A 25,985-nucleotide genomic window follows, 5' to 3' on the forward strand; every position below is an offset into this window, starting at 1 on the left:
ATGTCCAAGCTAGTCTTGAACTTCTGACCTCAGGTGATCCATCTGCCCCGGCCTCCCAAAGTGCTGGGATTACAGGCATGAGCCACCACCCTCGGCCAAAATTTTTTACACCTCTTGTCTATTGCACATGCAAAATTGCCTTTTTTTTTTTTTTTTTTTTTTTCTGAGATAGAGTCTTGCTCTGTCATCCAGGCTGGAGTACAGTGGCGCCATCTCGGCTCACTGCAACCTCCACCTCCCAGGTTCAAGCAATTTTCCTGCCTCTGCCTCCTGAATGGCTAGAATTATAGGCACGCACCACCACGCCCAGCTAACTGTATTTTTAGTAGAGACAGGGTTTCACCATGTTGGCCAGGCTGGTCTTGAACTCCTGACCTCGTGATCCACCCGCCTTGGCCTCCCAAAGTGCTGGGATTATAGGTGTGAGCCACCACACCCAGCCACCTTTTTCTTAATGTTATCTAGTTCTCAGTAATTTTATTCTCTATGAGTAGAATGCCCAAGTGTATGCTCAGCCACGTTATGAGAGAAATGTAAATTAAAACAATTGACACTTTACTTCTATTAAAGCAATCCCCAACCCACTCCCCAAACCCCAACCCAAGCATCATATCAGCAAAAAATGTGAGGCTATAACACAGCTAGCTGTGGCACAGGTTGGTAATCTAAACCCTTCATAGTAGAGTGCTGCCTGCCTATCCAATATCTACTCTCCCCTTTTAAAATAGAACCCCACTTTTGTTAGGAGTAGCAATGTGTCCAGGTACATCTTCCAGCATTCTTTATAATTAGGGCTGGTCATATGTCATAATTCTGGCCAATGAGATATTAAGTTGAGGATTTCTTAAAATGCTGTGCTCCCCAGATACAAACAACAAGAAGGGGTGGTGGCATTTCCCTCCCTGGAGTGTAGATGTGAGGCAAGAGATAAAGAAACCATACTTCATAACTGAAAAGATGAAAACTGCATACTAAAATGATGAAAGAGAAATCTGGATGGAGCCCAGAATATTTAAGACATTGTAAAGCTGCTGCACCATCCTGAACTTCTCACACCAGAATTATATGAGAAACAAAAACAATTTCAGAAACCTCAGTTTAGCCAAGTTTTCAAATGCAGTATTAACTGATAGACTCTTGTGGCTTGCCTACTTTTGGAAACTTTTGATTAAAGAAAAAAAGTTTGAAAAAAGAAAACGTTGCATACATGAGGATATCAGTGTAGTATTTTTTTATATTAGGTTAGCACTGAAAATAAAATTAGATATCCAACAATGAGAAAATTTTTAAGTACTTAGGACTGCAATTTTATAGTGAGCTTTATGGGCCGGGCACAGTGGCTTATGCTTGTAATCCCAACACTTTGGGAGGCAAACGTGGGCGGATCATTTGAGGTCAGGAATCTGAGACCAGCCTGACCAACATGGTGAAAACCTGTCTCTACTAAAAACACAAAAAAATTAGCTGAGTGTGGTGGTGTGTGCCTGTAGTCCCAGGTACTCAGGAGGCTGAGGCGGGAGAATCACTTGAACCCGGGAGGCAGAGGTTGCAGTGAGCCGAGATTGCATCACTGCACTCCAGCCTGGGTGACAGAGCGAGACTCGTCTCAAAAACAAACAAAAATAATAATAAAGTGAGCTTTATGAAGACATTACAGAAAAGATTCAAATATAAAATGACTTCTGTTCTAGTTATAACTAGTGGCAAAACTGTTGGTTGTCTCATCCATGGTAATTCCCAATCCCCATTTTGCTTTCCCACCTTCCATTAGTGAGATTGGAAAGGCTTACAATTTCATTTTCCCATTTTCCTGGGAACAAGGGGTGATCATGTTATACATTTACGGCTAGTAGATGAACACAAGTCTGATCTAAATTTCTAGAAAAGGTTTTACGTTTATGAGAAAAGGATCAGATGTGGAAGGCCCTGCTTCCCCTTCTTTTTGTCTTGAATACAGCAGACACATTGGCTTGAACTGCAATGGCCATCTTATTTCCATGACGGAAAGGCTAAAGGAATCTGAGACCTTGATATCACTGAGTCACTAAACCAATGCCAGTGGCCAGCTCCTTTAGACTTCTTGTTATCTGAGAAAAATAAACCCCTATTTGAAGAACCATTGCCACTTGGATCTTTTGTGTTACTTAAAAGCAGAAAACATTCCTACCTGATACAGAAATAGATAAATTATAAGTGATATAAACAAATTAAAACAGTTTACCTGTTATTTTTGAAAATGATTTGTTAGATAAAGTTCTGTTTGTGCAATAAAGCATTTAAAAATAAAAGTATTGAGGCCAGGCATGGTGGCTCATGCCTATAATCCCAGCACTTTGGGAGGCTGAGGCGGGCGGATCACCTGAGGTCAGGAGTTCGAAAGCAACCTGGTCAACATGGTGAAACCCTGTTTCTACACAAAACTTAGCCAGGTGTGGTGGTGGGTGCCCTTAGACCCAGCTACTCAGGAGCCTGGGGCAGGAGAATCACTAATCACTTGAACCTGGGAGGCAGAGGTTGCAGGGAGCTGAGATCCTGCCACTGCACTCCAGCCTGGGTGACAGACCGAGACTCCGTCTCAAAAAAAAAAAAAAGTAGTTTGATTAATTTTATTGCTGACTATGAACACATTTGCCATTTAATCCAGATTATTTTAATTCTGATGCTAAGGCCATCCACTGTCTTTTGTTAGGACTCAAATAAAATTTTAGTAACCAAAACATATTTTCAATAAAATTTTCTACATATATAAAGAAATAACAAAACAAAAAACAAAAAAAGAACAAAACAGCACCAAGAACCTATGTAAAATTTCATCATACAATTTCTATGCAAGCTGCTTGATTACAGAAAACTGTTCAAACTGTTCATCAAAAACTGAGTGGGATTTTCCATTGATATTTCAGATATTCAAATCAATACAACCTATATTCTGAGTATCAGTCTGAATTGCATAGGTTAAGATGTGAACCCTTCACATAGTGTTGAAGATGTATTGCAATCTGTACTTGAATTGGCACTGCTTTCCTCAGAGTTAGGCTGCCTTCATGAGAAATATCTTCTATCCCTGGGAGATCAGCTATATCAAGATGGCTCATCAGCTAAATCACGCTGGTCAAAATACCTAGTTAAAAAAAAAACAAAAACAATTTGTGTATAAAGATATTAACTGTAGCACTATTTTTAACAGGTAAAGACCACAAGCAACCCAAACGTCCATCAATAAGAGACTGGTTAAATAAGCTATGGTATGTCTACACAGTGGAAAATTATGAAGCCATAAAAAGGGAAACGAGGGAAATATACTGCTAAAGTATGAGGAAAGTATTTATACTGCTAAAGTATGATTTCCAGGATTTATTAAGCGAAAAAAACGAAGTACAGAACAGATTGTTCTGGATGCTGCCTACCTTATGTGAGTATGTGTAGGATTGCAAATATACATGTTTGTTTATATTTTTCTTTTCCTTGTTTTTTTTTTTTTGAGACAAGGTCTTACTCTGTCACCCAGGCCGGAGTGCAGTGGCATGATCCTGGCTCATTGACCAGACTGGTCTTGAACTCCTGGGCTCAAACAATTCTCCAGCCTCAGTCTCTCAAAGTGCTGGGATTACAGGCATGAGCCACCACACCTGGCCTACTTATACTTTTAAAAAGAAACAATGAATAAAAAGATAAAACAAAAATTAGTAATAAAATGGTTAACTAGAGGAGAAAGAAGAAAAGAGGATAATGAGGATAAAAATGGATGCTAAAATACTCCAAATGTACCCTGAATTACAATTTTAATTTTGGCAAGGTAACTATTTTATGTAATTATAAGATTAAATAAAAAGGAAAATCACTAATCAAATTCTGTCATGGCTCACTGCATTCTTGAACCCCCGGACTCAAGCAGTCCTCCCACCTTGACTTCCCAAAGCACTGGGATTACAGGTGTGAGTCACTGTGCCCGGCTTTCTTTTTTTTTTTTTTTTTTTGAGATGGAGTTTCATTCTTGTTGCCCAGGCTGGAGTGCAATGGCATGATCTCGGCTCACTGCAACCTCTGCCTCCCAGGTTCAAGTGATTCTCCTGTCTTAGCATCTTGAGTAGCTGGGATTATAGGCATGCACCACCAGGCCCCGCTAATTTTTTATTTTTAGTAGAGACACGGTTTCACCATGTTGGCCAGGCTAGTCTTGAACTCCTGACCTCAGATGATCCACCAGCCTCGGCCTCCCAAAGTGGTGGGATTATAGGCATAAGCCACCATGCCCGGTCCTTTTTTTCCTAAACTTTCAAATCTTTATGTCTTCTTTTGTAAAGTGTTAGCTTCAGAACCTTTTGTAGTCTAGAACTTTTTCCATTTTTATCTAACTTGTTGAGGGCAAAAAATACACTTGAATGTTTTTGCTTTCATAATTGCATAGTACTGTAAAATCTCAATTGAGGCAGTCAGAAACTATACTTGTCTCAGGTTTCATTAATTACTGGTTTGCTGAGCCACCAATTACTTAACCTTTCTGAATCTGTGTCATTATCTGTAAAAGGAAAAAAATCAAATCCAACAGAGCTGAAAGGAAAAAATTTATTAAAACAAAAACAACAAAAAGCACAACTCTGAGCTGTTGTAAAGAGTAGAGATACTACACATAAAGTAACTAGGGCAATGCTATATCACCCCTTTTAACTGCTACTACCAACAGATGAGGTAGGCATTAGCTTCATTTGTGATCAGCACAGTTAAAAGCTTAGCTCCGCCTGGAGGTAATCTCCATTCCGGCTCCAGGAGCCTCTCAAAAAAAAAAAAAAAAAAGCTTAGCTCCGGAGTCAAAGTTGCCTGAATTTGGATTCTAACTCTAACACTAGCTTTGTAACGGTAGTAATGTTATTTAACCTGTCTCTGCTATGGTTTCCTCATCTGTAAACTGGTAACAGTACCCACCTCAGGAGGATTAAATGGGTTCCTCAATAAGAAAAATGCTTGGCACAAATTGCCCAGTAAATATTAATTATCATCAGCAGCATAATTATTGTAGATCAAGAAACTAGATATTGAATACGTGAAAATATGGAAACAAGATTACTTGCCTTCCCGATATTTAAGTATATTATAAAGCTTTAAAAAGGTAATGGCATTGGAATAAAAACACTAATCTATGGAACAAAAATATGTCCAGGAGGAGACCTAAAATAAATATGTGTGTGTTTTATTGCCTGGCCAATATGGTGAAACCCCGTCTCCACAAAAATACAAAAATTAACCGGGCATGGTGGTGGGTGCCTGTAATCCCAGCTACTTGGGAGGCTGAGGTGGGAGAATCGCTTGAATCTGGGAGGTGAAGGTTGTAGTGAGCTGAGATGGTGCCATTGCACTCCAGGCTGGGCAACAGAGCAAGACTGTCTCAAAACAACAAAAAAAGTTTTCAAATAAATTCCAAGAAGAATTTCTGTGTAAGAAATGAAATCAAACAGATACTAAATAAAAATATGCCACAACTGAAAATGAACACAGGACACAGGCAATTAAAAAAAAATGCAGGCGGCCGGGCGTGGTGGCTCAAGCCCGTAATCCTGGCACTTTGGGAGGCCAAGACGGGCGGATCACGAGGTCAGGAGATCGAGACCATCCTGGTGAACACGGTGAAACCCCGTCTCTACTAAAAAATACAAAAAACTAGCCGGGCGAGGTGGCGGGCGTTTGTAGTCCCAGCTACTCGGGAGGCTGAGGCAGGAGAATGGCGTAAACCCGGGAGGCGGAGCTTGCAGTGAGCTGAGATCCGGCCACTGCACTCCAGCCTGGGCAGCAGAGCGAGACTCCGTCTCAAAAAAAAAAAAAAACAAAAAACAAACAAACAAACAAAAAAAAAAATGCAGGCTGAGTGCAGTGGCTTTACGCCTGTAATCCCAGCACTTTGGGAGGTTTAGGTGTGAGGATTGCTTGAGCCCAGGAGTTCTGAGACCAGTGGGTGTGGTGGTGCTTGATTGTGGTCCTAGCTACTCAGGAGGCTGAGGTGGGATGATTGCTGGAGCCCAGGAAGTTAAAGCTGTAGTGAGCTGTGATTGTGCCACTGCACCCTAACTATAGCAACAGAGTGAGACCCGGTCTCAATAAAAACAAACAAACAAAAAACGTAATAAATACATCCTACCCTCACTGACCTCACTGATATACAAATAACAAAGAAGCCAAGGATTAACTATACCTGCTAACCAAGCAGATTAATAAATTCAGAGCAGGAACCCTCTCATCATCTTTGCTATCCTAAAAAAAAAAAAAAGAAAGAAAAATTTAAATATTGTCTATTCCTATAATTTTTGAAATAATTTTCCTATTAAGATGTAAAACATGAAACATGAAAACTTTATTATATGACAGTAATCATCATGTGGAAACAGGAGCCCTCAAAGAAAAAGGAGAAAACTGTAGAGTTAATGATTCCTTGAGAAACATCTAAGACTATCTTTTAAATCAAGATTCTGAATAGGGGAAAAAAAAAAAAAAAAGTTGAGGGATCTAAGGGGGATAACTTGGGGGAAATTTTTCCCTGGTTCCTACTAGAGGAACAATAAGAATCCTATGTCTTAACTGTACAGTGATGAATATATATATATTCATATATGTATCATATATTAATATATAATACATAATATACTAATATATTATGCCTTAACTATAGTGAATATATATTCATATATAATAAATATATATGAAAATAATACATCTATGAATATATATATTCATCACTGCAGTCAAGACACAGGATTCTTGTTTCTCTCTATATAATGCATACAATATATGTGAGGATATATAGAATATATATGTGTATATATAATGTATATATATTCATCACTGTACAGTCAAGACACAGGATTCTTATTGTTCTTATATGTATTCATTACTGAATATATATATGCCAGGCTTGATAGCTCATGCCTGTAATCCCAGCACTTTGGGAGGCTGACCTGGGTAGATCACCTGAGGCCAGCAGTTCGAGACCAGCCTGGCCAACATGGTGAAACCGTGTCTCTACTGAAAATACAAAAATTAGCCAGGCATGGTGGTGGGCGCCTGTAATCTCAGCTACTCCAGGGGCTGAGGCAAGAGAATCGCTTGAACCTGGGAAGTGGAGGTTGCAGTGAGCTGAGACCACACCATTGTACTCCAGCCTGGGTGACAGAGCGAGACTCCACCTCAAAAAAAAAAAAAAAAAAAAAAGGACTGAAGCTACAGCAGCCATCTTGGATCATGAGATAAGTATGAGGATGAAAGCCACATACGACAAAACTCAAAGGTCTAGGTTACTGCCATCTTAGTAAAAATCTAATTTTTTTACCTACTTTTTTTTTAGAGACAGAGTCTCGCTCTGTTATCCAGGCTGGAGTGCAGTGGTGCAATCTCAGCTCACTGCAACCTCTGCCTCCTGGGTTCAAACAATTCTCCTGCCTCAACCTCCTGAGTAGCTGGGATGACAAGCACCCACCACCACGCCCAGCTAAATTTTGTATTTTTAGTAGAGATGGGGTTTCACCATGTTGACCAGGTTGGTCTCAAACTCCTGACCTCAGGTGATCCACCCACCTCAGCCTCCCAAAGTGCTGGTACAGGTGTGGGCCACTACACCCGGCCCAGACTTTCTTTATCTCAGAAAACATTTCCATATTATTTAAGCTACTATTATTTTGGGCTTTACAAATCTAATTGCAACCAACAAAATATTCCACGTGTTTTCTTATTTCACTGAACTCCTTCTTTACCACCATATAAATTGGTGGGTGCTTTTAATTTTAAACAGTAAGTTGCAACTTACCACTAAGAGCCTCACTTCGGAGCACCTTCTTGCAAGCTGCCGAATCAGTGAATGAGCCTCAGGTAATAAAGGTTTTTCAAGACAAGCCAATAAAGCATAAAGCCATCTTCCCTAAAAGAAAATTCAAAAAAGTAATATTTAGACAAATACTGAACCAGAAGTTTATTTTTTAAATGTCCAATGTTATGCCTGATTATCTGCTATGAATAAATTCATAGAACATTTAACTATATTATATTTGGGTATAGACAACAAAGCCTCATTTGGAGAGCCAGGTGTTATCTCTTGTATCCTATAATTACAGACACAGGACATTGGATACTTCAAAATATTCCCTGATCTCCAGAGAGTTTGTTTCAGATATTCCTTATGACAGCAAGTTCTCATTTGTAAGCAGAAAACTACATTAAGATGAATATAAATACTTGAAAAAATTAAGATATATTTTTTTCTTTGTTCTGTATGGACAGATATATAAATCATTTTATAATTGTATAATTTTGTCCTCTGGGGACATACAAAGTATACCACAGATGAAATAATCTTTTGACACTTCTATAAATACTATGACAGGCTGAATGTATCCCCACTCCCTTTTAAAATGGGGTTTTCAGTTACAAAATGAATACATATTTGATGCAGAAAAACTGTGAAGAATACCACAAGGACAAGAAAAAACAAACCTGCAATCCCAACATTCCAGATAAAACTTTGACTCACTTTTGAAATGTTCTTGGTTTTTCCTATTTGTATGTATGACTTTCTTTTTTTTTTAGATGGAGTTTTGCTCTTGTTGCCCAGGCTGGAGGGCAACGGTGTGATCTCGGCTCACTGCAACCTCCACCTCCTGGGTTCAAGCAATTCTCCTGTCTCAGTATCCTGAGTACCTGGAATTACAGGCATGCACCACCACACCCGGCTAATTTTGTATTTTTAATAGAGACGAGGTTTCACCGTGTTGTTCAGGCTGGTCTCGAACTCCTAACCTCAAGTGATCCGCTTGCCTCAGCCTTCCAAAGTGGTGGGATTACAGGTGTGAGCCACTGTGCCCGGCTGTACAACTTTTTTCAATACAGTTTCATCAGTTGTAATATCATCTTGTAGCCATCTTTTTTATTTATAATACATAATAAAATGTTTACCATGTTGTTTTTGTCTTTTTTTTTTTTTGAGATGGAGTCTCACTCTGCCACCCAGGCTGGAGTGCAGTGGTGCCATCTCGGCTCACTGTAACCTATGCCTCCCAGGTTCAAGCAATCCCCCTGCCTCAGCCTCCTGAGTAGCTGGGACAACAGGCGACTGCCACCACGCCCAGCTAATTTTTATATTTTTAGTAGAGATGGGGGTTTCACCATGTTGGCCAGGCTGGTGTCAAACTCCTGACCTCAAGTGATCCACCCGCCTCAGCCTCCCTAAGTGCTGGGATTGCAGGAGTGAGCCACCCCACTCAGCCATCGCATGTAGTTAAATGGGATTAACAAGGGAATGTTAAGTGTCTGGTTGAGAGTATTTAATAACATCCCCTTGTTTAATCTCATTTAACAACATGGGGAAAGTTTATTAAGTATTGCAAGTAAAATGGTGACAAAGGGTATGTATATTCATCAAGGTTTTTCAGATATGATCACCGGATTGTATCCTGGAAAGGTTATACCAAATTTGTATTTCCACCAGTACTATATACAACTTCATTTATTCTGAGCGACATATCACTTTGGGGAAACCTAAAAAATATTAGGACATAATTTAAATAGCAATTTATACAACACACTAAGATGGTTTCCTGGGGCAAACCCAAATCAATAGTTAAGACTTTCTTACACAAAAAGATTCAAATCCAGGTTTCTTTTACAAATTGTGGAATTCTTTTTCTATTAAAAAAAATTATATGCTTCAACTTGACTCAAATTTTAAGGGATACATTTAATATGTAAAGCTAACATTCGGATATTAAATATTCTCTACACTTGTCTGCAACAAGATAAGGAGTTTGTACCTTGTACCAGGATATACATCAACTTTTTCATTGACTTTTTTTCTCAAAGTAAGACTTTCTCAATGAAGGAAGTAGTATATTGATTTACATTCTAGTGTTTGACTACAAACAAGCATAGTTCAGATTATACATACACACACACACACACATATAAATGTAAACACTGGCTGGGCACAGTGGCTCACGACTGTACTCCCAGCACTGAGAGGTGGAGATGGGCAGATCACCTGAGGTCACGAGTTCAAGACCAGTCTGGCCAACATGGAGAAAGCCTGTCTCTACAGAAATACAAAAATTAGCTGGGTGTAGTGGCAGGTGCCTGTAATCCCAGCTACTTGGAAGGCTGAGGCAGGAGAATCGCTTGAAACCAGGAGGCAGAGGCTGCAGTGAGCCAAGATCGTGCCAATGTACTCTAGCCTGGGCGACAGAGGGAGATTCCATCTCAAAACAAACAAATAAAAAATAAATAAATACTATAGCACCATATCTCATATATAAGTAGAGTCATACGTCACTTAATGAAGTGGGATATATTCGGAGAAATGTGTTGTTAGGTGATTTTTGTCCCTGGATTAACATCACAGAGTGTACTTACACAAACCTAGATGGTATAGTCTACTACACCCCTAGACTATATTGCATAGCCAACTGCGCCTAGGCTACAAACCTATACAGCACATTACTGTACTGAATAGTGTAGGCAACTATAAAAATGTAAAAATGGTAAACATTTGTGCATCCAAAAAAACCATATATTTATTTTTTAAGGTAGGGTGTCACTCTGTCACTCAGGCTAGAGTGCAGTGGCACAATCATAGCTCACTGCAGCCTCAACCTCCCTGGCCTTAGGTGATTCTCCTGCCTCAGCCTCCCTAGTAGTTGGGATTACAGGCATGAGCCACTTTGCCTGGCCACATCTAAACATATTTAAACACTGGAAAGGAGCCGGGTTCAGTGGCTCATGCTTGTAATCCAAACAGTTTGGGAGGCCAAGATGGGAGGAACACTTGAGCCTAGGAGTTTGAGATCAGCCTGGGGAACATAGTGAGACCTCATCTCTATTTAAAAAACACAAAAGGCCATGCATGGTGGCTCATGCCTGTAATTCCCAGCATTTTGGGAGGCCGAGGAGGGAGGATCATTTGGACTAAGTTCAAGACCAGCCTGGGCAACTTAGTGAGAGCTTGTCTCTAGTTTAAAAAAAAAAAGCTGGGTGTGGCTGCATGCACCTGCAGTACCAGCTACTCAGGAGATTGAGGCAGGAGGATTGCTTGAGCTGGGGAGATCAAGGTTGCAGTGAGCTATGATTGCAATACTGCACTCTGGGTAACAGAGCGAGACCTTGTCTCAAACAAACAAACAAAAAAATAGTGCAGTAAAAATACAGTATTATAATCCTATGGGAGCACCACTGTATATGTGGCTCATAGTTGACCCAAAACATCTAATTTTTGCCTACATTATGAAAAGAAAAACATGCAATACTACCAATTCCGGAGTAAAGTCTCTTTCTCCAAACCAATTACTCAGATATTCCAAGACACTAGTTACTGTTGCCTAAAAAAAAGGAGGGGGTGGAGAAGAGTTGTATTAATAATAAAACACAAATTGAATATGAGTTTCATTAAGTTTCTTTAGAAAGCAAATCCGATGTTAAAAATGGCCTCATTCTTTAAATTTTCAAAGAAAGCTAATTCTTTTGACTCTAATTAGTTTGATTAGATGGCTTATCCCATGAGGCTTTTTTTTTGAGATGGAGTCTCCCTCTGTTGCCCAGGCTAGAGTGTAGTGGTGCGATCTTGGCTCACTGCAATCTCCGCCTCCTGGGTTCAAGCAGTTCTCCTGCCTGAGCCTCCTGAGTAGCTAGGACTACATGCGTGCGCCACCACGTCTGGCTAATTTTTGTATTTTTAGTAGAGACGGGGTTTCTCCATGTTGGTCAGACTGGTCTGGAACTGCCGGCCTCAGGTGATCTGCCCGCCTTGGCCTCCCAAAGTGCTGGGATCACAGGTGTGAGCCACCACGCCTAGCTCCAGTGAGGCTTTTAAAACAAATATTTTCACACTTTCAAATATCAACTAACACCTTGGTTTAAATCCCAGGATTTAGTTTGTAACTATTAATAATTTAGTTTGTAACTACTTGAAAGGCTTCACAAGGTTAAAAAAAAAAACGTATTTGTGGCCAGGCTCAGTGGTTCATGCCAGTAATCTCAGCACTTTGGGAGGCCGAGGCAGGTGGATCACTTGAGGTCAGTTTGAGACCAGCCTGGCCAACACGGTGAAACCCTATCTCTACTAAAAATACAACAATTAGCCGGGCGTGGTGGTGAGTGAATGTGGTCCCAGCTACTCGTGAGGCTGAGGCCGGGGAATCCCTTGAACCTGGGAGGCGGAGGTTGCAGTGAGACGAGGCTGTGCCACTGCACTCCAGTCTGGGTAACAGAGTGAGACTCTGTCTCAAAAAAAAAAAAAAAAAAAAAAGGCCTGGTACAATGGCACACCTGAGGTGAGGAGTTTGAGACCAGCCTGGCCAACATGGCAAAACCCCATCTCTACTAAAAATACAAAAATTAGCCAGGCATGGTGGCAGGCGTCTGTAATCCCAGCTACTAGGGAGGCTGAAACAGGAGAACTGCTTGAACCCAGGAGGTGGAGGTTGCAGTGAGCTGAGATCCCACCACTTTACTCCAGCCTGGGCAAAAGAGCGAAACTCTGTCTCAAAAAAAAAAGATGTATTTATAAAAATACCATCAGTTGGCCAGGCGTAGTGGCTCACGCCTGTAATACCAGCACTTTTGGAGGCCGAGGCAGGTGGATCACGGGGTCAGGAAATCGAGACCATCCTGGCCAACATGGTAAAACCCTGTCTCTACTAAAATTCAAAAAATAGCTGGGCATGATGGTGTACGCCTGTAGTCCTAGCTACTAGGGAGGTTGAGGCAGGGGAATTGCTTGAACCCAGGAGGTGGAGGTTGCAGTGAGCCGAGATCGTGCCACTGCACTCCAGCCTGGCGACAGAGAGAGACTCCGTCTCAAAACAAACAAACAAACAAACAAACAAAACCCATTAGTTTATTTCCAAATCCAAATTAAATCAAAGTACACATCTGAAGAAAAAATTAGCTGGAGAAAGATGTTTTTAAACTATACAGATGGATTTATCAAACTCTTGAAAATATTCTCTGGTTTATTCACATACAGTTGATGGTTACAACAAAAATGACACTGATGGAATTTAGTATGACTGCTACAATATCTTAATGCAAATGATTAAGTAAAACTGTCAACCTGTGTATTATTTCCAATAGAATATAGCCCACAAAAAAATTGTTGGCTGGGCCCACTGGTTCACACCTGTATTCCCAGCACTTTGGGAGGCTGAGGTGTGAGGATAGCTTGAGCTCAGGAGTTCCAGACCAGCCTGGGCAACACAGTGAGACGTGTCTCTACCAAAAATAAACAAAATTAGCCAGGCATGGTAGCACATGCCTGTGGTCCCAGCTACCAGGAGGCTGAGGTGGGAAGACTGCCTGACCCCCAGAGTACAAGACTGCAGTGAGCCAAGATCACACCACTATACTCCAGCATGGGCAAAAGAATGAGACCCTGCCAAAAAAAAAAAAAAAAAAAAAAAGGCTTCCAAAGGTACCCAATGCTATGTGAAGATAAAAATACATTTTTATTTGCTTTTAAAATGAGTAATAGAGTCCTTACTCCTAAAAAACTGAAGAACCAAACTCCATAATTCTCCCCTTTTGGTCCAAGAAATTATGTATGTATCTTTCTTTTTTTTTTTTTTTTGAGAGTCTCGTCCTGTTGCCCAGGCTGGAGTGCAATGGTGCGATCTTGGCTCACTGCAACCTCCACCTCCCCGGTTCAAGCGATTCTCCTGCCTCAGCCTCCCGAGTAGCTGGGATTACAGGTGTGCACCTCCACGCCCAGCTAATTTTTGTATTTTTAGTAGAGACAGGGTTTCACTATGTTGGCCAGTCTGGTCTCCAACTCCTGACCTCGTGATCTACCCACCTCAGCCCCACAAACTGCTGGGATTACAGGAGTGAGCCACTGGGCCCAGCCCATATTTCAATCTTAATAGAATGTACAGGACATCTAGAACTAGAAATAGCAATCTAACCTTAGTACAGATGCCCCTGAACTTGCAATGGGGTTATGTGCTGATAAACACATTGTAAAGTTGAAAATTCCTAAATTGGCTGGGCATGGTGGCTCATGCCTGTAATCCCAGCGCTTTGGGAGGCCAAGGTGGGCGGATCACTTGAGGCCAGGAGTTCGAGACCAACGTGGCCAACATGGCAAAACCCTGTCTCTATTAAAAATACAAAAATTAGCCAGACATGGTGGGGGAAAAAAAAAATCCTAAACTGAACCATTGTAAGTTAGGGACCTTGTATTTAATTCAAATCCCAGAATCTAAGACTTATAACTGAAGTCTATAGAAATTAATACTCTAGCACCATTATTAAGACAGAGCATGAGCTCTGGAGTTAGATCTACCTGGCACTGAATCCCAGTACTGCCATTTACTTGCTGAAAAACCACCTGCAAGTTACTTAACCTCAAATGCAGTTTCCTCATCTATAAAAAGTAGATATCAACAGCTCCCCATAGAGGGTTGTAGTAAGGATTAAATAAGAACCATTACAGAGCTTAGAACAAAGTCTTGCATACTATAAGAATTCAGTAAATGTATTACTAATTCAAATACTTTCACACATAATGCAAACGAAATAATGCATATATCTTTATTATTAATTTTACCTGATTCATTCTGCTAACAATACTAAGCAAGGGAGGAAAACCAATCTGAAAGAAAAAATGAGACTGAAATTTACTAAATGGTATTATAAGCTTTTTTTTTTTTTCCAAACTGGTGAATTTCTTGCCACACTGTTGTTTAGAAACAAAGAACAAATAAATAAAAGACAATTCTTTCGTTGTCCATTACAGTAAGACATTCCGGAAACTACTATGTTGGTAATGTGGAAGAAAATAACGTCTTAAAATTTGAATATGTAATTTTTTTTTTAAGATGAGGTCTCACTCTGTCACCCAGACTGGAGTGTGGTGGCGCGATCTTGGCTCACTGCAACCTCCGCTTCCTGGGCTCAAGTGATGCTCCCACCTCAGTCTCACTAATAGCTAGGGCCACAGGTGCATGTCATCATGCCCACCTAATTTTTTTGTATTTTTGGTAGAGATGAGGTTTTGCCATGTTGCCCAGGTTTGTCTGAACTCCTGAGCTCAAGTGATCTACCTGCCAGGGCCTCCCAAACTGCTGTGATTACAGGCATGAGCCACCTCACCTGGCCTGAATATGTAAATTTTTAAATAAAGTATGATATAGTAACTAAAATGTTAAAGACTAAAATTTTGTTAAATGATAGTACTTGAAAAAACTAACTTATTAAGTATATTCAATAAAACTAACATATTGATGACATTAATATGTGGTACACACCATTTCAAAATCTTCAGCTAAAGCTAACATTTTCAAGAATTAAGGACATTTGAATTAGAATGACATTTTTTAAACCTAATTTGATTCCATTTTTAAAAGTCTACTTTGGAGTCTGAGGCTGTGATTCCTAATTATTAAAATACCACTGATTTGTGAGAAACTTAAGAGGATATACATTAAACGCTTACTTTCTTAAGGGTTTTTTTTAACATGGTGTATTTTATTTGTATGTATTCTCTGAAAATAAGCTAAATAAGTTTTGGCCAGCCATGGTGGCTCATGCCTGTAATCCCAGCAGGAGGATTACCTAAGCCCAGGAGTTCCAGGCCAACCTGGCAACATGGCGAAAACTTCTCTCTATAAAAATTTTTTTTAAAAAATTAAAAATTTTTATCTTAACAAATTAAAAAATTTATTGCTACAAAAAATTTAACAATTAGCTGGGTGTGGTGGTGCGTGCGTGCTGCCCCTGCTACATGGAAGGCTGACGTGGGTCGATTGCTTGAGCCCAGGAGGTTGAAGCTGTAATGAGTCATGACTGCACTACTGCACTCCAGCCTGGATAACAGAAGACCCTGTCTCAAAAAAAAAAAAAAAAAAAAAAAAAAAAAAATTATATATATATATATATATATAACTATTTTTGAAATGTAGCATATATTAAGGATATCATCCAAAAGATCAACTGGTTACATAGAAAGTGTATCAAATTAACTTCCCTAAGATTTGAGTCTATTTACACTACTGTACCACGTCTAAGAGTGCTTGTTTTCCCAGCTCTTGTCAATATGGTGTATCAAACTTTCATTGCCAATATGATTCCTGAAAAATAGCACCTTGGCATAGTTATGTTATACCTCTATTACAAGTGATTTTTGGCATCTTGTCATATAAGAATAATTTTATTTCCTTTCTGTGAGGTATCTATATCCTTTGGCTGTTTTTTCTTGGGCAGGGGAGGGGTCATTCTTGGTCTTTTTATTGATTCTTGAGGCTCTTTACATTTTTGGGAAAAATTAGTTTTAAATGGGGAAAACACAATGTGGCACCATATAACAAATAATAAATACCTGTTGAACCAAAGAGAACAACATGCTATAGGGAGTAAGCGCTAATGCAGCGGCATACACTGGATTTTAAAGGAACACCTGCAAACTTGGTGGCAGGTAAATCCTGAAGCACAAGGAGTTGGCTACATAACTTATGACTACAGCCACATGAATTTTAAAGATATCCTTAAAATTTCATCTTCAGAATATATGATTTACTTTTTTACACGCCCATGAAATACTATGTGATTATGCATTTTAAAGCACCTAATTGTGTCAATTTCCATTTTTTCCCTGGCTACTCAAAACACTGTTTGCCTGATGCCTCGTCATTTTAAAACACCCTGAATCTTATCCAACTCATAAAATGATTACCAAGTCAAACATAAGGGATATGAAGCCAACCTAAAAAAAGTCACAGTAAATTGTTGCAGAAACTAAGCTGCTTTGTTAGGTTGAAGAGCTAATAAACTAAGTCTGGGTTGCCAAACATTTTCTATCAAGAGTTAGACAGCAAATATTTTAGGCTTTGCAGGCCACATAAAGTCTCAGCCACATATTATTTGTTTCTTTTTTACAAATCTTTAAAAACCTAAAAACAATCCTTAGCTCATGGATATAAAAAAGGCCATGAACTGGATTTGGCCCAGGGTAGAGTTTGCTGACCCCTCATATTAAGTGATGCACCAAAATTAAAACGCTTTTTGTTCTGTTTATCCACACAGCCCTTACTTGTACATAATCTATTCCAGGACTTTCATTTGTGGCTGGTCCAACAGCCCCGTCAGCACATAACTTTTCACCCAGACAAAATTTCTTCCAGCCTTCTTCATCTTCAGATTTTGGCTAAAAGAAAAAAAAAAAACTGATTTATTCCTGTGTATTAATTTTTACACTGAACAGTAAAAAAAAAAAAGAAGTTAAGGCCTTCCATATTCCCATTACCTCAACCCAAAGATAGGGTGCCAGTTATGGGGAGAATCTCTGTCCCCAAAATTTGTATGTTAAAACCCTAAACTCCAGTACCTCAGAATGTGACTATATTTGGAGATAGGGCCTTTAAAGAAGTGATTAATTTAAATTGAGGCCATTAGGGTGAGCCCTAATCCAATCTTACTAGTGTCCTTGTAAGAGGAAATTTGGACTCACAAAGAGACACCAGGGACTCCCACACATAGAGGAAAGACCACGTGAGAAAACATGGAGAAAGTGGCCCTATGCAAGCCAAGGAGAAAAGCCTCAGAAGAGACCAACCTGAGGCCGGGTGTGGTGGTTCATGCCTGTAATCCCAGCACTTTGGGAGGCTGAGGCAGTCGGATCACATGAAGTCTGGAGTTCAAGACCAGCCTGGCCAACATGGCAAAACCCCACCTCTACTAAAAATACACACAAAAAAATTAGCCGGATGTGGTGGCACACACCTGTAATCCCAGCTACCCAGAGGCTGAGGCAGGAGAATCGTTTGAACCCGAGAGGGGAAGGCTGCAGTGAGCCGAGATTGCGTCATTGCACTCTAGCCTGGGCAACAAGAGCGAAATTCTGCCTCAAAAAAAAAAAAAAATAAAAAGAGACCAACCTTGCTGCCACCTTGTTCTTGGACTTTCAGCCTTCAAGACTGTGAGAAAGGCCGGGCGCGGTGGCTCAAGTCTGTAATCCCAGCAGTTTGGGAGGCTGAGACGGGCGGATCATGAGGTCAGGAGATCGAGACCATCCTGGCTAACACGGTGAAACCCCGTCTCTACTAAAAAATACAAAAAACTAGCCGGGCGAGGTGACGGGCGCCTGTAGTCCCAGCTACTCGGGAGGCTGAGGCAGGAGAATGGCGTAAACCCGGGAGGCGGAGCTTGCAGTGAGCTGAGATCCGGTCACTGCACTCCAGCCCGGGCGACAGAGCAAGACTCTGTCTCAAAAAAAAAAAAAAAAAGACTGTGAGAAAATAAATACATTTCTGTTGTTTAAACCACCTAGTCTGTTATGGCAGCCCTGACAAACATAGTGCCTAAGTGGCTACAAAATATGTGGGACATGTTGTTTTTTCTTATTATTACATTTTTTGAGACAGGGTTTTGCTCTGTCGCCCAAGTTGGAGTGCAGAAGTGTGATTACAGTTCATTGCAACCTGAATCTCCTGGGCTCAAACAATTCTGCCACCTCAGCCTCTTGAGTAGCTGGGACTACAGGCACGTGCCACCATGCCTGATAATTTTTAATTTTTTTTTGTAGAGATAGTTGTCTCACTATGTTGCCCAGGCTGGTCTCAAACTCCTGGCCTCAAGCAATTCTTCTGCTTTGGCTTCCCAAAGTGCTGGGATTACAAGTGTGAGCAACAGTGCCCAGCCAAGATGTGTTTAGTTTGGACAAGACTTTAATGGACACTGACAGACAAGGGTGTGTCCAAAAGAGGATGATAAAGACAGAAATAAGTATGGAGGAAAAATGCACCAAGAATGCTTAATAGAATGAAGGATGTTTATCCCATGTAAAGAGATGTGATTACATATTTCACATATCTGAAGGGCTGTCTAATCAAAGAAGAAACAGATCTACTCATGCTGCCAGACAGAAAATTCAGGACTAGTTGGGAGAAGCATTCAGCTCAATATAACCTTCTTAACAAAACAACTTTTATATGTACATATCACCTTGCACATTACTCTGCATAGGTGCATTTTCCCCCCCAGGGATAAGTAGCTTTCATTAAATCCTTAGGATGAATCACCTGAAGTCAGGAGTTCGCGACTAGCCTGGCAATCTGGTGAAACCCCATCTCTCCTAAAAATAGAAAAATTAGCTGGGTGTAGTGGCAGGTGCCTGTAATCCCAGCTACTTGGGAGGCTGAGGCAGGAGAATTGCTTGAACTCAAGAGGCAGAGGTTGCAGTGAGCCAAGATTGTGCCATTGCACTCCAGACTGGGCAATGAGAGCAAAACTCCATCTCAAAAAAATAAATAAAATAAAATAAAACCTCATGATGAACATGAGACCACTACAAAGTTAAACCCTATTGTCTTGGAATAAGGTATTTACCTTTTCCTATCACTTCATCAGGTCAGAAACTGTTTCTGTTTCAGTTAGTACTAAATATCCTGATTATTAAATATAGTATATGCTTAATTATATCAATTAATAAACAAATGTTTATGTTTTCACACAGTTGCCATCAGAGTGTACTTTATTTTTTAAATAATTTAAATAGAGACAGGGTTTTGCCATGTTGCCCAGGCTGGTCTTGAACTCCTGAGCTCAGGTGATCTGCCTGCCTCAGCCTCCCGAAGTGCTGGGATTACAGGCATGAGCCACTGTGCCTGGCTCAGAGTGTACTTTAATATTCCACTGTTCTGACGGACCATAGTTTATTGAAGCAATTATGTTAGGTCATTTCCATTTTTGACAAAATTTTATTAAGTCATAATGTTACTGATGTGGTTTCTTTTTTAGATAGTGGGCATGTACCCAAACGCCTTTCCACTAAGTAAGAAAAAAATATATTTACCTACCTAGCCCTGTCCCAACTACATACAGACATCCTTGGTACTAGGAAGGCACCATTGCCTAGTCAAAGGCACACAGGCTTTAGAGACAGACCAACTTGGGTTTGAACCCTAAGCATACCTTTTGTGTGTTTATGTGCCCAGGCTTCTTTGATAGAAGAACTAGCTATACCTTTTACGAGTTAAATGACCTTTGGCAAGTGATAAGTTACTTCCCTTCACACTTTTGCTGGAGCAGAGCTTCCAAATGGTATGCAGAAGCATACAGAGATGCCATATACTGAATCTCTCAGCTTTCGGCTGGTTTCAGGAAGAATATGCAAGCAGTCCTTTATTCTAATGTGTCACCATGTAAAAGATATCAGGAAGCACTGCCTAAAGGAAGCTTCTAAAATCTAAAATCTATGAACTACCTGAAACTAAAATTTTGTGCACAGGTGCATTTTTTTCCCCTCTGAACATAAATAGCTTTCATTAGATTCTATGAAGGAATATGAAATCCCCTAAAAGGTTAAAAACTACTGTCCTGAGACAATGTATCATCTTTCCAACTCCCTTTTTCATTTGGTTGTCCTGATATATCTACTAAAGAGCTTAAAATTATATCTAAACTGATAAAATGTAGGACATATGCATGACAATATACATGACAGATTTCACTTATGTCACTGGAATTGTGATGCAGACTCATCACATTAAACAGAAGCAGAATCCATTCATTCACAAGTTCTGTAAACGTGAGTTTACTGCATGCCACCATCACCTCATCAGGAAAATAAGCCTTTATTCAATTTTTTTGTAAATATTGAAAATGTATTTATTTCCTAGAAAGTAAATGTCTAGAAGAACCCTTAAAAACGTGTGGAAGCTTAACAGTCACCTATCCAAAGTCCCCCAAGATATTATGAATTAAAATTGACATGAAAGGCTGGGTACAGTAGCTCATGCCTGTAATCCAGCCCTCGGGGAGGCTAGGGCAGGAGGATCACTTGAGCTCAGGAGTAAGAGACCAGCCTGGGTAACACAGGGAGACTTTGTCTCTATAAAAAATTTGAAAAATCAGCTGGGCATGGTGGTATGTGCCTTAAGTTCAAGCTACTTGGAAGGCTGAGGTGGGAGGATCACTTGAGCCCAGGAGGTCTCACTCTAGCCCAGTGAGTCATGATTGTGCAACTGCACTCCAGCCTGGGAGACAGAGCAAGACCCTGTCTCAAAAAAAAAAAAAAAAAAAAAAAAAATTGTCATGAAAACCATACTTTCCAGGCTACTAACATAATGGAATTGTGACTATTAATGGTATATTGAAGAGAATGAAAATAACTGACCAGGCAAGTGAATCTTTAAAGACTGGAAGTAAATATACACTCTTTCAATCAGGTATACATTGTACAACATTGTACAATTAAAACTGAGAAACTTACATACCATAGTCACATTACTATCCAACTGTTGTGATTTCCAGTGACTTCTATGTTTGTTCACATTCTAAAGAAAGAAAAGATGTTAGACGGTACTCTTCAAAAAATGGATAACTGAAATCAGTTTCTGCACAAAATTGTAACCATCTAAAACTTGGAAAATGGGAAAGGTGGGAGGGGTGAGATATAAAAAACCACGTATTGGGTACAGAGTACACTGCTTGGGTGACGAGTGCACCAAAATCTCAGAAATCACCACTAAAGAACTTATCCATGAAATCAAAAACTACCTGTTCCCCAAAACTACTGAAATAAATAAATAAATAAAAATAAACAAAACTTAGAAAATATTTCAAACTGTATTATGTCTAATGATTATAATAATAATTTGGTAATTAATTCATGAATATTCTGTATACTTTAGGATCATAAATTTTATTTTTCCAGCTACAGTCTAAGAACAGAAATAAATCCAACAGGGGCTTAATCAGATTAAATATGACACTCACCTGTCGAACAGTTGAAAACTGTGCCACTTGTTGCTGTTGCCATTGAAGTGTTGGGGAATAACCTTCAGGGGCGGGTTGGCATCCTGAAAGCTAGAGATCAAGTTCACAAATATTAGGATCAACAGTAGTGTCAAAACTAGAATCTCATGCCTCTGCAAAGCAAAGTAAAACCAAGATAAAGTATATAATAAAGATTATACAAAGGCTGGGTATGGTGGCTCACTCCTGTAATCCCAGCACTTTGGGAGGCCGAGACGGGCGGATCACAAGGTCAGGAGATCGAGACCATCCTGGTTAACATCATGAAACCCTGTCTCTACTGAAAATACAAAAATATTAGCTGGGCATAGTGGTGGGCGCCTATAGTCCCAGCTACTCAGGAGAATTGCGTGAACCCAGGAGGCGGAGCTTGCAGTGAGCCGAGATCCCGCCACTGCACTCTAGCCTGGGCGACTGAGCGAGACTCCGTTTCAAAAAAAAAGATTATACAAGAAAATAAAATACTTTTTGCAGATGTAAAAAAGTAGGCATTTCACTTTACTATTTATATTCCAGTTAAAAACATTAGGGAAAGAGTCTTAAGTCACCTTAATCAGAGAAATCTGGAAAGGTTTATAGTTGGAGTGTCTATAAAATCTAAATGACAGGAGCCTGGAGGATATGATCTAGTCCTACCTGCCTTTCTAGAATAGCAAAACAGAAACAAAAAGAGAGATATACCCCAAATAAAGAATTCTGGTATGAAATACAGTTAGATAGAAGGAATGAGTTCTCACGTTCAATAGCACAGTAGAGTGACTACAGTTAACAATAATTTATTGTATATTTCAAAACAGCTAGAAGATTTGAATGTTCCCAAAACAAAGAAATGATAAATGAGGTGATAGATATCCTAATTACTCTGATTATTATACATTGTATGCATGTTTCATAATATCACATGTACTCCATAAATATGTACAATGATTATTATTTTGCCTGCATGATAAAGCATGAAATTATGTATGATTATTATATATCAACAAAATAAAAAATAAGAACTTTGGTATGGGCAAAATGTACTTAAAGACGCTTAACTTTAAATTGCCTACTTCTGTTTTCTTTTTTTTTTTTTTTGAGACGGAGTTTCACTCGTTGTCCAGGCTGGAGCGCAATGGCGCCATCTCGGCTCACCGCAATCTCTGTCTCCTGGGTTCAAGCAATTCTCCTGCCTCAGCCTCTTGAGTAGCTGGGATTACAGGCGTGTGCCACCACACCTGGCTAATTTTGTATTTTTAGTAGAGACGGGGTTTCTCCATGTTGGTCAGGCTGGGCTTGAACTCCCAACTTCAGGTGATCCGCCTGCCTCGGCCTCCCAAAGTGCTGGGGTTACAGGCGTGAGCCACTGCACCCAACCATACTTCTGTTTTCTAAAACAGCACATACAGCCTGAGCAACATATCAAGACCCCGTCTCTACAAAAAATACAATTAGCTGGGCACAGTGGCACATGCCTGTCATCTCAGCTACTGGGGAGACTGAGGTGGGAGGACGGCTTGAGCCCAGGAGCTCGAGGCTGCAGTGAGCTATGATTATGGCACTGTACTCTGGCCTGTGCAACAAAGCGAGACCCTGTCTCAATCAATCAATCAATCAATCCATCAAATTAGGTATATTAAGACATTCTGTTCCATTAGATGTCCATCAACTAAAAAATCCTGAAGAGGAATTATAGGAAAAATGATAGTGGCTGAATTAAAATTTCCTGATTACAAATATCAGTTAGAGAAACTACTTTGAAAATGAAAAGGAAATTACTATCAACTATTTAAAATGCCACTCTCCCAGGCGCCTGTAGTCCCAGCTACTTGGGAGGCTGAGGCAGGAGAATGGTGTGAACCCAGGAGGCAGAGGTTGCAGTGAGCCGAGATTGCACCACTGCACTCCAGCCTGAGTGACAGAACGAGACTCAGAGACTCCGTCTCAAAGAAAAAATAAATAAATAAAATAAAATGCCACTCTCCTTTGAGCTTAGGTTAAATAGCACCTCCTTAGAGAGACCTTTGCTAGCCAGGCGTAGTGGCTCACACCTGTAATCCCAGCAATTTAGGAGGCAGAGGCAGGCAGATCACCTCAGGTCAGGAGTTCGAGACCAGCCTGGCCAACATGGTAAAACCATGTCTCTATGAAAAATACAAAAATTAGCCGGGTGTGGTGGCACACCACCTGTAATCCCAGCTACTTAGGAGGCTGAGGCAGGAGAAGCTCTCGAACTTGGGAGGCGGAGGTTGTGATGAACCGAGATTGTGCCACTGTACTCCAGCCTGGGCGAAAAATCGAGACTTAAAAAAAAAAAAAAAAAAGGGAAAAAGAGAGTCCTTTTATGATTCCTCTATCTACAGTAGTTCTGTCATGTATTGATTATTATATATGCTTATTTTCTTCATAGCAATAATCACAATATGTAATTATTTGTTTGCTTGTTTACTCTCTGTCTTCCTCAGGAGAGTATGTAAACTCTACAAGGGTAAGAACCTTTTTTGTCTTATCCTCTGTTGTATTCCCAGGGCCCAGCACAACCTAGTTGCTTAATTAAAGATGTGCTGGATAAATAAATAAATGAAAATGTCCAGAGTGTAAACATAGCTATAAAAGTAAGGCCGGATATGGTGGCCCACACCTGTAATCCCAGCAGTTTGGAAGGCAGAGGTGGGCGAATCATGAGGTCACGAGTTCAAGACTAGACTGACCAACACGGTGAAACCCCATCTCTACTAAAAATGCAAAAATTAGCCAGGTGTGGTGGTGGGCGCCTGTAATCCCAGTTACTCAGGAGGCTGAGGCAGGGTAATGGCTTGAAACCGGAAGTTGCAGTGAGCCGAGATCGCACCACTGCACTGCAGCCTGGGCAACAAGAGTGAAACTCTGTCTCAAAAAAAAAAAAAAAAAAAGTGTAAGACATCTGGGTTTCTATTAAAAAATTTAGTCAAATTCAGATTAAATTAGATTAAACTAAGATTAAACACGGATCCAATAACTGGAAAAAGGTTCCTTAAAAATAAAGGGGTCAGGCGAGGTGGCTCATGCCTGTGATCCCAACGCTTTGGGTGGCAGAGGCGGGAAGATCGCTTCAGGCCAGGAGTTCCAGACCTGCTGGCAACAGAGACTCACTCTCTATAAAACAAACAAACAAACAAGCAAAAAAACAAACAAACAAAAGCGTAAGTAACCCATTTAAAGACTCCTTTGAAAGGACTGGATAATGTCCCTGAAGATGGGCAAGCCTCCACAAAGGCTAGAGTTACAGAAAGCCTCTTTAGAGGCAGTAAATGCCAATTGTGTTTCTAGAGGAAAAAGTACAAGCGAATGTCTAACTTTGCAGCGAGTAGTCAAATCTTACGTCATAACTGATACTGTCGAATACTATAGGGAGTGTTAGTCTTTTGATTGGGGGATTGGGGGTAATCTCCAGACGGTTAATAAAACTCACAGAAATATTCACACTTTGCTTCCTTTTCAACTTCTTTGGGTCAATTTGAGCTACCACAACATCTGGACATTGAGCTGCTTCGATCCTACAAATAAGTAATAAACGCGAGAAATTAAATTTCTATTGTGCTTTGCTCAGGTGTAGTAAAACGAGCGATCCATTTCCACAGTTCATTGTGAAATTAGAAAAATAATTCAGACTTCCAATTGAGGTACTAAGCAATGTATTTCTGAAATTATCTGGATTGAAAACAAATCTAAGAGCACACATCTTGATACGTGCAATCACGTTCAACAGAAACTCGCCCACGTTAGGATGTAATCCAGAATTCTGAATAGACCCGAACTCGCAAGAGATTGGAACGGGAATAGAGCACCGGGGGCTGTACCCACGGTCAGTGCATAAGACCAGCCCACCCGCCCAGGGCCAAATCACTCACTGGACCCGCCTCAGGTATTCCTGAGGCGTCCTCGGGGGTACCGAGGGATCGAAACCTTCCGTTAAGTCGCAGGGCTCCACCGGCAATAGCCGAGGCATCAACTCTTCCACTGCGGACTCCGCTGGTACCCACGCCATGGTTTTCAAACCAGCCAGTTCCGCTCAGCGCTTGCGCCCATTCCTAGGTCACAGCGCAGGCGCACAAGTAGACACCTTAGGCAGGAGCTGAGCAAGCGGCAGTTTAGGGAGCGTTAACTGCGCATGAACAAACTGCTGCTTGCCTCAAGGTTAAGGCTCCGGTGGTGTAGTAAAGGATCTGAGAATTTAATTCCTAGCTGAATTGGTT

At 40.4% G+C, this 25,985-nt stretch overlaps 1 protein-coding gene across 4 annotated transcripts; it reads right to left on the reverse strand.

Annotated features, from left to right (window-relative positions):
- Positions 1-2,719: 2,719 nt before the first annotated feature.
- GEMIN2 (gem nuclear organelle associated protein 2) lies at positions 2,720-25,842 on the reverse strand. Of its 4 annotated transcripts, XM_010356633.2 has the most exons (10): positions 25,641-25,842; positions 25,202-25,286; positions 21,733-21,822; positions 21,231-21,290; positions 17,048-17,161; positions 14,567-14,611; positions 11,274-11,342; positions 7,790-7,900; positions 6,185-6,243; positions 2,720-3,121 (listed from the first exon to the last, which is right to left on the reverse strand). In XM_010356633.2, the coding sequence occupies exons 1-10, from the start codon at positions 25,775-25,777 to the stop codon at positions 3,082-3,084; spliced, it is 810 nt and encodes a 269-aa protein (XP_010354935.1). In that variant the 5' UTR covers positions 25,778-25,842; the 3' UTR covers positions 2,720-3,081. The 4 variants fall into 4 exon arrangements, with proteins under 4 accessions (XP_010354935.1, XP_030785857.1, XP_010354936.1 ...); XM_030929997.1 differs by lacking the exon at positions 14,567-14,611; XM_010356634.2 differs by lacking the exon at positions 11,274-11,342.
- Between the last annotated feature and the right edge of the window lie 143 nt (positions 25,843-25,985).

Source organism: Rhinopithecus roxellana, chromosome 5 (genome assembly GCF_007565055.1).
Source record: "Rhinopithecus roxellana isolate Shanxi Qingling chromosome 5, ASM756505v1, whole genome shotgun sequence".
NCBI lineage: Eukaryota > Metazoa > Chordata > Mammalia > Primates > Cercopithecidae > Rhinopithecus > Rhinopithecus roxellana.